The sequence below is a fragment of the Pelmatolapia mariae genome, linkage group LG1 (assembly GCF_036321145.2).
Source record: "Pelmatolapia mariae isolate MD_Pm_ZW linkage group LG1, Pm_UMD_F_2, whole genome shotgun sequence".
NCBI lineage: Eukaryota > Metazoa > Chordata > Actinopteri > Cichliformes > Cichlidae > Pelmatolapia > Pelmatolapia mariae.
In genome coordinates this window covers 18,603,933-18,618,738 of record NC_086227.1, presented here as the reverse complement: position 1 = coordinate 18,618,738, position 14,806 = coordinate 18,603,933, and the positions used below count along the sequence as shown (strand labels likewise).

At 38.0% G+C, this 14,806-nt stretch overlaps 1 protein-coding gene across 1 annotated transcript; it reads right to left on the bottom strand.

Annotated features, from left to right (window-relative positions):
• Nucleotides 1-1,858: 1,858 nt before the first annotated feature.
• On the bottom strand, nucleotides 1,859-5,941 carry pkd1l3 (polycystic kidney disease 1-like 3). Its single transcript, XM_063492813.1, has 7 exons — nucleotides 5,863-5,941; nucleotides 5,087-5,274; nucleotides 4,758-4,890; nucleotides 3,809-4,004; nucleotides 3,468-3,696; nucleotides 3,173-3,257; nucleotides 1,859-2,014 (listed from the first exon to the last, which is right to left on the bottom strand). Exons 1-7 carry the CDS (start codon nucleotides 5,927-5,929, stop codon nucleotides 1,968-1,970), a joined length of 945 nt encoding a protein of 314 aa, XP_063348883.1. The 5' UTR covers nucleotides 5,930-5,941; the 3' UTR covers nucleotides 1,859-1,967.
• Between the last annotated feature and the right edge of the window lie 8,865 nt (nucleotides 5,942-14,806).

Genomic DNA, 14,806 nt, shown 5'->3' with positions numbered 1-14,806 from the left:
ATTTTTTCAATGATGTAAAACATACTGCGTTTTAAGTTAATGTGAAACTAACCTCTTTACATAATGGATCCTTTCAGTTATCACAACATAGTATTGCATCAAGTCATATTTGACCCATTTTCTGTTTGACACTTGTGATCAATACAGGTGTGAGTTAAGAGCGGCTCAATCATGTGAAAACTGCATCCTGTTGTTTTAGTGAGCACTTGGCTTTGGACAGTCTTTGTGGACTCTCCCCTTTGTTCTTTCTTTGAGTTTCTAAAAGTAGGATGAGAGACAGAGCCTTCAGGTATCAGGTCTCAATTGGTATGAGATGAATTTCTTAAGTCTTATAGTCTGTGGGCACACCGTTTTACACACGTGTGATAATATTTGTGTTTTTCTGTGTGATTGAGCCGACTGTTTTTTAAACTGGTGTCCAAAAAGACTCGAGAGTTCTGTTTCCAAGGGTTGGGATGCTGTTGAGATGAGCAGATCCCAACAAACTTAATGCAGGAGTGTGTTTGTAAATAGTAAGTGGACTGCTTCTTATATAGCACTTCACAATTCACACTCTAAAGAACGCATCAGAAGCAACCTGTTTTGGCCCACGATACTTTGGCATGTAGACTGGAGCAGCCAGCCACTGAACTGCCAACCTTTAGTGGACAATCTGCTCCACCTCCTGAGCCTCAGCCAGGGAAAATGTGGATGAACATGTGTGGAAAGTTACTAAAGCTGGGAGGTAGTTAAATTTTTTTTATATTGAACTTATAAAAACATACATACAAAATTTGCAAGAGGTTTAGCAGTAATCATGCAAAGGTCACAAATACCACTTTTTGGTTCAGCTTTCCAGGGTGATCTAGTGTGATAGTCTTTGTGCACTGATGTATTTTACTAATGCAATGACTGTTAATTGTTATGTAAGCTGCTGGTCATCTCTGGGATTCAATAGGGATGCATACACAGATCAGCACATCTCTTTTTGACCCAAGTTCAATTTTATAAATCATTTAAACATTAAACATCAACTAAGCAACTGCAGATTTTACCAGAGAGCTGTTTATTGAAATTCACACATATAATACTACTGTATGACACCAGTGAATAAATAGTTTAAATCATTTGTGATTAAGCACAGAAGATCTAAGACAGGACAATCAGCTGTCTGAAGAACAGCTTGTATTCCCAAACCAAAAGCACAAACTTGAATAAGATCTGTTACATAAGCGTTTCAAACTGAGGACTGAATGAATCTCAAAGATGCAGCCAAGAGTGATAAAGAGGCATGAAACGCACTTTCAGCATCAATTACAGTGACAGGAGTGAAATGAAAAATGTAATCAATTAATCATTAGCTCCCAGATGGGCGGCAACATAAAAGCACCTTCGCACTATTTCACACAACTTCATTTACAGTCAGCGGATAGGAGACAGTGAACCCTATTAACCGTTAGAATCATAGGGAAGCATTTAAACAGAAAGCTGTGTTAAAGTTACTGAAGAATAATTCTTTGCAGGTTTTTTTTCTGTTGAAATTTCTCTTCTATTTCTCCTGGATCACTACTTTATTGTACTTTATTGGATAAAGGACACCTTTTTTCACACTCAATGATAATAGTTCTTAGCGTGTTTACATATATCTGAATCTGTATATGTGTTTTGCACTAGCATTAAATGAATGTATCAACAGTTTTTTTAAAAAGGAAAAAAAAATCTCTTTTTCACATACGTAATCATGGTGAATTTCACATACAAGAACAGTTATTTAATTGCCCATTACTCTGACTCACAACTTCAAAAAGATTCTCATAGGCACTGGAACCTCTGTACACATACAAAACACCACGATGTGTTATGCAACTCTACATCCAGAAAGTAAAACTTACAATAAGTGCAAAAGATTGTCTAAGAAGCGAGGGGGGGCCGTGTGTTGCAGCTGTGTATGTCAGAGGAGACAGCTCATGTCGTCAAATGCAGTATCCTCACATCGTGTCCCTGCCGCTGTACTTTCTGCACTTTTCCTGTTGCTCTGTTAAATGGAGAAGACACAACTGTAAGACTCAAAGCACTTATCTCAAACTCCGCAAAGGGTACATGGATACACAGATGCACGAGAGAAAGGTAACAAGGAAACGAAAAGGATCAGTCGTTTATCGCTGTCAACAAAATTTTTCAAATGATCTGCATGATTACATCAGAGCTCTAGGCAGCCAAGCTGAAATAAAGTGGAAAAGGCTTCCTTGGTCTGCTTCGTGAAATATGAATGAGACGATTGCAGTAAATCTTTCCTGTGTGTTGAATAATATTTAGACACTATCTCAGGTTAATATGAAACCATATATTTTTTGCATGTTGGTAAATAAATTCTTCCAATTTGAAATACGAATGATTATTTTTACATGTACATGCAAATTAAGTTTCATGCAAAATAGGTTCATCCAACCTGTTTCATTTTCTGTGAATTAATGAAAACTTCATATTTTTTGATTTCAGGACAGCTTGGCGACCACCTATCTGACCCATTGTCCTCTGACAGGTGCTACAGGCCACAGGAATCATAATGCCAAGGCCATTTGGACTCTAAGTCAGTGCAAACATGTAAAATGAAATCAGTCCACCACAATTTTGCTTTTTGCAACAAATGCATCCTTGTTGCATCTACTAATTTTTATATATATTCACGAATCTAATTATTTACATTTAGTTGTATAAGACTGATGCATACACAGATGCATAGTGTTATAGTGGACAATATGTTAAGAACTTTAATGCACCAAACAATAGCAGCTCTCCTAATATCATTATATTTTAGTACGGTGACAATAAGTCTTTCTAATTTTTTTAGTAAAAAAAAAGTACTCCAAAAAGAAAAGATACTGATTACACACTGCTGAGAAAAATGTCACAAGTAGCACAAAGAGGTCATTAAAGAGAGTAACAAAAAGTGCCTAGTTTACACTAATACTAATAATGATTATTGTCAAATAATTTTTTTAATTTAATTTTAATATCTATATTAAATATCTATAAAATATTATAAAAAATATTTATAAAAGAGAAAAAAATGGGTACTTTTTTGTAAATATAAAAAAATTATTCAACAAAAACATCACATCACAGTATATACTTAAAGCTTTGCACTGACCTGTTCTGGCTGCACAGAGACTACAGAACAAGTTTTTCTTACCTAACAGGACTTGCTCAACTTCTTCACTCTCATCTACAGCTACAGGTTTGAGCAGCAGGGCGAAAATCACAGCAACGCCTATCACCTGTGAGAAAAAGCAGACCGTGCAAGAAACTAATAGTGTTGCATACACGTTTGCAGAAATTTCAAAAACAAAAACAAACTATAACATTCTGTAGAAACCCAAGTATCTTCAAATACATACATCATCTCAGAGCGTGACATGCAGGAAAACACTTCAGATTATCGGCTAAGCAAATTGACTTAAAAAAAAAGAACGTTTTTTTTTACCCACCTTGAGAGGCTGCAGAATAAAGATGCTTTCGAAAAGGGAGAGGCCCAGAGAAATGACCCACTTGATGGACTTCTCTTTGCCGTACTGAAAGCCGTACAACAAGGTGAAGAAAGTTGAAATGCCGCTGATGGACAGCAACAAGAACCAGCCCACAAACACAAACCACCATGGCAGCCAACAGCCCAGAATAGTCGTTGCCTTCTTCTTTGGCTTCTTCGCAGGAGGTGGGCTGGGCCGGGACGAGATGGACAGAAAAAACACACGCATGATGTCCCAGTTCAGCATAATAGCACAAATAGCTCTGCAAATATTTTTGTCTCACTGGCAGTTGGAGTACTGACCAGTAGGCCAAATGGCTGCTGAAGACCATCTCAGTCTTGTGAACCAGTGCGTTGGTGTAGTTGAGGGCCTGCTGGTACTGGTCTAGAGTGGCAAAGTATCTGAAATCCAGTTTCTCCAGGCACATCAGGAGATGACAGAGACTAGCTAGGACAAACTTGCTGCAGTACACCAAGTGATGGTCGCTCTCACTCTCTCCTGAGAAAGATTTATATTTAAACATATACATAAGAAGGTAGTTACGTTTCTCTGTGTGTGTCCGGGCATGCCAGGCCTTGAAGTTACCTCTTTCTGAGAAGAAAGGTAACACTAATGTCACACTACACAAGGCAGAAAAGTGCAGCTGCTTGGACTGATCAGTCAGAGGAGAAGTTATTTGCCTAAAACTCAATTTGAATAAAAAGAAATAGGTCCTAGCAGTGTGCTACATGGAAATCTTTAAAAGACACGTCTGATGGTATTGATTTTTTTTCCCCCGACAACACAAAAAAATAGAAAATAAGCCTTAAATACAAGCGTCATGTTTCTCAGCACTGTTGTTTCTTTGAGATAAGTCTCCCTCTGTGAATACTAACCCGTGGATGACGTCTGAATCATATACTTGTGCCGAGCATTAGTTAAAGATAAAATGTGCACTGCACAGCTGCCTTAGTAAGAAAAAGAGCATAACGGTTACAAAATTTAAGTTTTTAGACTGTTTCAAATAACTGTTGATGGGGTGAGAGCAAGGAAATAAGCGTTCACAAGTCTTCTTATTGGTTCTGTCAGTTAAAGTAGCAACAAACTGCTGTATTCAAAAGCTTATGCATCTTATGTACTCTTTTATTACTTTAAGATCTCTAATAGTATTTTGCTTACGTGTATTCATGTTAATTTGAGTATATTATAAACATTTTATCTGTCTCTTTTTTCTTTCCTTTGCTGAGATTAAAGTGAATGAAATAAAACTACCTTGCATGTGCTGAATTAATTCATTCAACCTGTCCAAGGCAGAGAAGAGATCAACAGTGGACTCCAGTCTGTGCATCTCTAACATCTTGTTTCTTGGGCTCTTGCTCGCCAGAAAAATGATCTGCTCTACATCCTGTTGCAGGGAAGAACAACAAATACTAGATTATACATGAGCGGTGCACTGTTTCACTGCATAGATAAGTATGTAATAGCAAAGGAGAAGCCAGAGCTACACGGACTATGACATGGAGTATATTCAAAATACATCTCAGGCTTGCAGGTTCTGTGATGAGTACGGGTCATCTGACAAATATAAACATATAACGCACCCTCAGCACAGTCGGTATGTTGACTATGGGGGGTCTCACGCTCTCCTCAGGGTCAGCTTTTTTAGATTTTGGAACTATGCGAGGTTTGATGCTTCGAAAGATTGTGATGATGAGGATGTTGATAGGGAACATGAGGAGACCGCACTGCACGCCCACCATGAGGTCCTGCCAGGTCATCTTTATTGAACCTGGACAGACACAACAAAGGACACAGTGATGATGATGTGAAGCAACTAATACAGCTCCAGCTAATAACACCCACATAAACAGCTGCAAACAGTAATGCAATGTTTTACTGCAGTGTTCTTTCCCAGTTGATTTTAACAGAAAGCTGTGTGCGATTGTTTGCTCTCTGACCTCGTGGAATCAACTTTACATTATTTCTGTTTGAATATTGAATATCTATCCATACAATAGAAAGGTGTGACTAAAGGTCACATCAACAGAAGATCCAAGTGCGGAATGTAAAAACTCAATAACACGTGGATCTGCTAAGAAAGCAGCAGTTTTAACAGTGTTTGGCCAGGCGGAGTTAGTAAGGTTCTGAGTTTGGTGCATATCTGGATGCAGATGTGTTGTAGGTAATTATTAAGAACCAGTCATGGTTTCCTTTGGCATGCAACCTCGGTCCTAGATACGATCGCTTGTGAGCAGTAATCCTTATCCAAAAACTGCTAATATTAGCACAAAGAGCAGGTTCACCTCCTGAATTAAACTTTGCTGTTTGATGCTAAGAAACAGATGTAATCAGTAATCATGTAAGACTTTGTAATCACCAATTGAAAAGAGTACTGTTGAGTTTGGATCCACAGGGATGTTCCAGAAGGCGATGTTGATGGCCATGGTACAGAGCAGAAGGCACATGCAGCAAGAAACCCTCTGGGCACGTGTGAACGGGCTGCGTGAGGGAGGATCCACGATGGACACCCAGATGTGTTCGTCTCTAAATCCAGTCGATGTTCTGGACTGGAAAATGTTCCTGAGAGAGGACAGAGAATAAATAATCACTTAATGTGAGCAATGTGATGAGCAATTTATTTTCAGCAGTGTAAATGGACTCTAACCTGAAGCTGGCAACCTCGTTGACTTTTGCAGCATTGAAGGTTTTCTTGGTCATGCCGTCTCCGCGCTCAGAACTCAGCCAGCATTCACAAAAGAAGTGCCACATGTGTCGCGTTTGGAGGTCCTGTACAGTCATTTTGTTTATGTACCTTTAAAGAAAAAATATACAGAAATTAAAGATGACACGTTTAACATTTACCTAAGGAATTAAAATCATGGATATATAAAGCAACTTTGCAAACTAGGAGCACCAAAACAGAAAAAAAAGAATTTAGTTATTTAACTCGCCATACCATGTGAAAGAAACACACACCAGACGTCATTAGTGAGGACCCAAATCTATATATTCATAGCCACACTGTAAATCATACCTTGCTTTATCATCTATTTTACTCTAAATAGAGTCACAATAAAATGAGCATTATATTGCATTAAAGGAGACTTGAAACGAATGAATAAGGGCATAAACCCATCAGGAAGGTATTTAAAGGCATGTTTAAGTATCTTAATGCATCCCTCGCCTTACCTGTATAATACCAAATCAATCCAAGTATAAAAAAACACACAGCTGTCTGTGTAGTATAGTAGTCTTTAAATAGTTGCCAGCTTTTCAATACGTATGAGAGAAAACATTCTCATTTCTGATGAAAAGCACTTCATCCTGATCTGACGTAACGCCAAACGATCTACTTTTTGCTGCTCATGTCCTTACCACGATGGATGACCTCCAGAGTTGTCGTGCTGCAGCCTGATGGTCTGCACTTCACCCAGTGGGAAGGGTGTGGTCAGCACGAAATAATCGACAGATCCTCTCTCAAACACTGGCTTCTCTGGGTCTGTGAGAGTGTGTACGTTACTCTCTGCTTCTGAGCCAATAAGCTTCACTGTGACCTGCGGGAGAGCACAGCGTACCGATGAAGTGACCCATACTGTATATACTTGAAGGACCGCACTATTTTTGGCCTTGTGCAACAAACTGTGAAGACTTGACATAACCGGTGACCGGGGTTTCTAGAGTGATTTCATATGTAATTTCAAACCGGCTTCCATTCATTTAAGCACCTTCCCTCTTTTTGTAGATATAATATTAGTGCTTGACAAAAAAATGTTAGGAAAACACAAATTAACAATATTCTTTGACATGTAGTCCTTAGGAATTTCTTTCATACTTCTTCATTTATAGTTATTATAGTATTGTTGTTATAGTGAGTGACTCTGTCAACCTATCCAGTAATCCAGTGTCAGTGGAAATTGTGAGTTGGCTGTAAAAGAGTCTTATTCATTAAAGACAGGTATGTCATCCTGTCTGAAAACAACACTAAGATGCCTGTCTGAGCATTGAATCGGGTTTGTTTTCTGTAATCATCTCTTATCCACAGCGATTGTGGTTTATAGTCTGCTACATGTAGCAAGATTTAAATGAGCCTATCCTTTAGGGAGGCGCCCATATTTACATAGTCCTTTTTCCGATGGCCGTGTTTGCTTCTTGTTTGCCTAAATGGAACTTTTTTTTCTTTTTAACAAATATATTGACTTGTTTTAAATGTAAATGTTCTTTATAAACTAAATTCCCACTATAAACTGAACTGAATCCATTGCCTGTCTGTAAGGTAGTGAAAATTTTTGTTGAACTGTCAGTTAGTGCTGCGTGATACTGCAAATTTAGGTATCAATCTGATACCGTGTAAATACAGGGCCAGTATTGTGAAGACCGACACTTTGCAGGGGAAAGCAATGGGTCATGATGTATCAGATGAGTCATCATCAATTTGCAAATTCTAAACACATTTTAATGACCACTAAAAAACTGTGATTTATACTTTCCACAAAACTTAGTTAATGCAACAAAGCAACGCTTCTCAGCTTTTTGTGTATTTTGAAACTGAGACCTGGAATGTTGATGTGTCTCTAAAGCTATATTGTGCCATCAGCTACAAATAAAGACGTGACCATCAACATGAAAGGATTCAGAGAGTTTTAATAGAGCATGTTTGAGGTATATTTTTCATTAAAAAAATTATTTAACACAGTTCAGTGGACTACATACTGAACTTAGAGGATACAAGTAAAGTATCAATCCTATTGTGATAGTATCAATATGATACTAATATCAACACTGGTATTAGTATTATTGATACTAAGCGCCTTGAGATGACTGTTGTTGTGATTTGGCACTATATACATAAAACTGAGTTGAAATGATATTTTGATTGATCTGCCCATCTCTGCTGTCAGTGGAAAAAAGACTTACATTGGCACTGGTCCCAGCGTTTCTGCGGCGTCCAGTTTGGATGCCGATCAGGTAGCTGTACTGTGCAGCTGGGTGATTGTCCTCCAAGAGTGTCATCTTTCTCTGATGGTTCAAAAACGTACAACATTGTGATGTTAAATAACATGAAAATATACACACAAAAAAATGCTGGATTTATGAAAACTGGCGGGAGACAGGCTGACCCTTGTGCGTGCCCTCCGGTCAGCATAGCAGGCCCACAGCAGTGTCATCAGGTAGAGTCCGAAAAATGCACACAGCAGGGCCAGCACCACATAGTTCTGATTCACAGTGGCAAACAGCTCCGCAGTGCGGGATATGTCGACATAGTTTGGCATCACAAAGAAGGAGCTCCCAAAGAGAGTGAGGTGATTACAGAGACACTGCGTTCGTTGCGGAGTGCTTTCTTTCCCCACCTGAGGAAAAACACAACACATGACTGACTGGTACTCACCTATGCTACTTTAAGAATATTATAGTACATGCAGAGCCAAATGATCAGATTTTATCCAGGTGAAAACATACCATACAGCCTTCAGTGCTCCATGCCTTCGTGTCTGTGTTCCAGTACAGGCACTTGCTCATAAAAGTGGTGATCTTCAGGTTCAAGTCTGGCTGCCATTCAGAATCAGAAACTCTTGTATCAATATACCAAGTCCCAGGAGTCTTTTGTAACATCTCTGGTGTTATCATCCAGCGAAAACCCTCTAAAGCAAAAAAGCAAAACCCCCCCAAAACAAAACTTAAATATACTGCATAAATAAGTGTTTTTGCTATGATCGGTACATATAAATAATACCAGAGCGAGGTGTGGCCATTCTAGTGACCTAATTTGACTTTGCTGACAGCTACCTGTGCGGTTCAGTACAGTTCTGTTGCTGTAGTATGTGTTATTAGGAGGCAACCCATGAGACAAGAGGAGAACCAGTGACACATTCACATTGGGCTCCACGCCGAAGAAGATCGTCACATTAGGGTCTGAGACATTGAGTGTAGTCACCGATTTTGAGTTTTTCTCCAACACGACAGTAGTGTTGATCAGAGCTGCAGCATTTGGACGAGCCAAAAAGATCTGGTGAAAGGAAGGAAGGAATGAGTGGCATGAAGAAAAACATCTTATTTCAGTCTGTGTGCTGAAAAACAGGTTTTAAAATTAAATATTCAGATGTTTTTGTTTTAAAGCAAGCTTCCTAGTATAAACCGGCCCATCTTGATTCATATTTAATCAGTTATTTACTAGTTTTACATATTAGAAACTATTAAAAGTATAAACCAGGCATCACTGAAAGTTTTACTGTACTTACACCTCCATTCTTCTAACTGTAGCTACACTAAGAATGTAAAAGTCACCTCCTGTGACAACTGACATTTGAAACAATTAGCAGATGAAGGAACTGCTGGTATTCCTTATGCAAAAATTCAATAAAACAAAAAAGTAAAACTATGGCCTTAAATCGTGTTATTTTAGTAAAGATAACTGACACTAATCACGATGTTTAAACAGTTAATTATTAACGTCATGTTATTGATAAATACGCATATAATTGATCTCATCTAAGTAATTGTGCCGTTGTGCTTCAAGTAGGTTATTGTGCACTTTCATACCTCCCGGTACTGGTATTTTCAGTTTAAGTCATTTTCCAAAACGGACACAAAACTGACAATAAAACAAGATTTGAGATTAGATTTTTTTTCTTAAATTTTCTATAGCTGTGATGTCACTTTTGTAACTGCTTTGGGCGTGATGACTGTGTGGAGAAATTTGATATTGGCAGGTGTGTTGGCAAAGAGGAGTTCAGGAAGACAGCATGTTTGGAGTACACTGAGGATGAAGGCTTGAAAAACAGTATGTAAGTTAAATGACTAAACATCAGGAATTTTTGGACTTTGTATGTAATCATTTTGAACAGTTTTTATGTTATTTGTTTTGTTTTGTGGCTTCATTTTCTGTGTAAGCACCTCAGCATTTTCATTATGTTTTGTCTAATTGTGTATTTATTTTTGTTTTTCTGTCTTTTTCTACTATGACTGCAAGACACCGCAATATCAAAATGTCCACTGTATAATGAATAATGTCGACTGAGCTGATCTCATACAGTAAGCAGTAAGTTGGCTGTACCTCCACCATCTCTGTCAGGTTTGCCACCTTAATGTCCTGCGTTCCATCACTAAGTGAAAGGCTGCACACACTTCCTGTTATGTTGTCATCAGATGGATAGGGATTTTCATTGAACGTAGTCATCTAATAGTGACAAATGCTCAGTTAAACAGGCTGTGGATGTCAGAAAAGATAAAAATACTAATGATGATAACACACACACATACTCAGACCTGAGAGATGATGTTGCTGTACTTATTAAGCAGTGGTCCAAGCACTGAATTTGAAGGGAGCTTAGCGAAAATGCCAACTTTTTCTGAACCCAGCAATGAACTGCCAATGTCAGCAGGTTTTTGTCTGATGGAGGGGGAAATTAATTTTATATGTAAAAGTTTTTAAAGCAGAGGCAAGTGACATTTTAAAGCAAAATGCCCACCTTTTCTGATAAACGGTGCCCATTGGGTATTGCATGACAAATTGGTTCTCTCCTGATAGCAGGTTAGCAACTTTCACAAAAACCTTAAAGACATCTCCAAACAAATCCTGGAGAAGAAAAACCATCATTCCAGTGTGAGAGCTGAAACAATAACAGAGACATTTATGTTGCTGGTGATGTAGTTACTTGAACTTACTCTGTTGTTTTGGTTGTTGTTAAGATCGCAGTTTTTCAGTGACAGACTCAGGATGGCACTGCTGCAGTTCATGATGTGATTGAGTGTCTCGGTGTTGTTCAAAGCAAATGAGACATTCAGTAAGTCAACACTTGCCGACAATTTACTCACAAATGCTTGCTTTTGGAAGAAAAAGGAGGGAGAATTTAGCACAGCATGAATATAAAAACATGAGAATAAAACAGTAATGATGAAAGGTTTCTTGCTTTCCTAAATAAAGGTACCCACCCTGTTGCTATCTGTCGGTTCCGCTGGTGTCACTTCCATCGTTTGTAGTACTCTGTCTGCATCCTGTCTCGGAAAAAAGGGAGTTTTTATCTCTGGGGTATTGTTATAAAAAAATATTTGCAATTCAAAGCTCCTCATAATTTATGAAAAAAACATATGTTGATATGTAAAATGATTTGTCTCACCTTGAGAAATATGTTAATGTTTAAGGTTTTCAAAGCATTTTGAAGGATTGTAGATAGATTGTTAAGGTTTGGAATTAAATCTGGAAGGTTCGAAAATAGATCCCTTTTGTGCCCTGGAATCAAAGAGTATGTGATGTTTAACAAGGTCCAGTAAAAAAAAAGAAAAGAAAAAGACAGAGAAAAAGCTATACAACACTAGATTTATGTCATTTAGGGTGTTGAATAAGAAGACACAAATAAAGTGCATTCTAACTTACGAAGTTTGGTTGCATGGTTGGAAATTTCGGTACACTACAAAGGAAACGTGAACAAGGTGGACAATATGAGTCTTGGAGGCTTGCGTGGCTTATTACTGCCTGTGAAATTTATTTGTCTTACCTTTGTGTTTGACGGAGACTGTAAACCTTTAAAACAAGAAGTTATGTTATGAATGAAAGAGCAGAAACGAAGAATGAAAACAAATCTGATTAGGTTAAAGCTCGGATCAGAAAGCTTCACGTACTGTGGGTGCAGAGGAAGCCTCTTTTCTTTTTACAGTCAGACGTTACGAGCTGGAGAGGATTCAGCTTCATGTATGTGCATGAGGTGTTTTCTGTTGAAAAGAAATGGCATTAGGAAAGGTTAGTTTTTGAGACAAAGGTTTAACAACGAGACAACAACTAACAGGGCTGCAACTGTTAATACACGGCAATTATTTACAAATCAGTAATCTACAGTTAAAATGTAAACAGATGATCCCAGAAGCCACATGAAGCCATGTGTAAAGTCTTCTCATTTCTTGCTTTGTGGAATTAAAAACACACATTTGAATGATCATAACACAGGTGGATGGAACAGATTTTCCTTTTTGATCCTGGTAGTGTTGTGGGAATCTTGTGAGGCAAACATCTCCTCAGCATAGAGATAATCCTTCAGGTACGGAAACTTATTTCTGTCACCATAAGTTAAAATTTTGTATTATTATCTAAACATTTTGACCTAATAACTTGAAACTTTAAGCTGTTTTCTCAACGCATGGATCACAGAAAGTTTTCTTAGTTACAGATGTGGAAACAAATTTCCATACTCTGGAGACATGGGTGTAAAGTATAAAATATATAATCAAGAAGAAGAGTTATCAGCACAGGTGTTCATTTAGTTTTGAAGGGTTTCGTTTCACAGAGATTTCCTTATACCTTCATTCCTTGTTCCTACATCTACTTTCACTTCTAGACAAGAGAATATGCGCTCTCCCACAGCTAGACAATATGCAACCAGGCTATCCTCGAACCCTCTGCAGAAGCTCATCGAGCTTTATTCAGGCTCCACCAAGCCTGACTCGTCTCACCCTCCAAAGCAGGCCTGACATAAAGAAAAAAAAAAAACTTAATCCCTCACAGGAAGCAAATACTGTTGGGAATCTTATTGGGTAATTTATTTATTGTGATCTGCAAGTTTGTCTTATTTTATGACATGAATCTTCTTTAAAAAGGAAAACAAAACAAAACAAAACAAAACAAAGCATGTACTCACCCCAAGGGAACATATTCAAAAATATTTAAATTCAATTGCTGCTGGTGGTGACATGACAAAAATTCAAATGAAACCCAGCCTTTTCGCAGCACACAAACGTCATCAACCTCTCTTACGTTTAAATGTCAATTTATTTTAATGTATAATCATTTCTTCTTAACGATATAGTGACCTGAACTTACTTTCAGGTCTTGGTTGATTTGAAAGTGGCAGTATTTCAGTGAGAGACTCATGATGACACTGCTACAGTTAGTGAAGGGATTTGAGGGTTGTTTAAAGCAAACAAGACATTCAGTCTCTTTTTTTTAAGATTCTTTTTATGGCATTTTGATTTTTTATATAGTGGAGCAGTGAAGACAGACAGGAAAGTTGAGTGAGAGAGAGAAGGGGACTTACTGACAGTCCAGCTAAACTGGCGATCGACATTCAGTATCTTATTGCTAGCCAACAAAACTATTTTGATTAAACTATTAGAACCCCCCCCCCCCCCCCCCTCCCAAAACAAAACTTTTTTCTTTTCTTTTTTTTTCCCAACGTCTGTCAGACATGCCTTCACTTGAAAACTCACAGGCCACAAAAACACAATAACCTGTGCAACAGAAAATAAAATTATGGCACCAAAATGCATGTTGTGTTTGTGTATTTCACTTACTATTGGTGGATTTCCAGTTATCCTCTCCAACTGTCTTTTCAAGCCACCATGTGTGATTGAAGTTGGTGTTCCAGTCTCGGGTTATGTTGTCCAAGAAGATTTTGGTTGGTTTGTTCATCACCTTCAGGAGCTCTCCTCCTTGCTTTTCACAGCTGCTCCTAGCCTGGGAATAGGTTTTCGGTTCTCCAACAAACTCGAAACATGCATTTCTGAAAACAAATTCACACTTTGCCGTGAAGTTGTTTCTTGGACAGTTCTCGGTTCTTCCAGCTACACACAGAAATCCAGCTGAAATCCACACAAAGACAGCTGTCCGGAGTACCGTATCCATTGTTATTGTTCTGTGGAGAGCACGAGCGCTTAGTGCTGCTCAAACTGTGGCTGGAACAGATACTGAGCAAGGTCACTTCAATCCATCACATGAAAATCAGAAAGCTTTCTCCAGAGAAACCCTGCATATGTTCTTAATACATTAGGAAAATCACCTGAGACACTCAAACAAGATGCAAACTGAAGGAATCACTCGGTGTCATTAAAGGCCAGCCAGACTGACCTTCTAAGAGCAAGGACGATTCCATTGTTTGATTTGCAGTTAACAGTAAAAACACTTTATACCATTACAATGACATTTTCCCCCAAATATGATTCTTGAATCAACGCTTTCCTGTCTTCATGTTGACTTTTTATAAGAAGCATCTTCTTATTAGTCATTTGCATTCTTTTAAGATGGATTTTCTTTTCTTTCTTTGTCTTCTTTTTGCTTTAGCTGTCCATTATTATGATCCCTGTAGTCTACTGTTGTTCAGTATTACCCTGTTGTTATGAGAAGTTATGAAGTTTCATTGTCATATGCACAGTGGAGATAAACACAATGGTTTGCAATGTACACTGAAATTCTTATTTAGTCAGTCTCCCTTCACACAGAACAATTATAGCATTCTATGAAAATAACAATAAAGATACAAGAAATTTACAAAGGAAAGCACAAGTAATAAATATGCAAAAAAATTAAATGAGTTTAAAGAAATGCCTTGAGCTAGTCT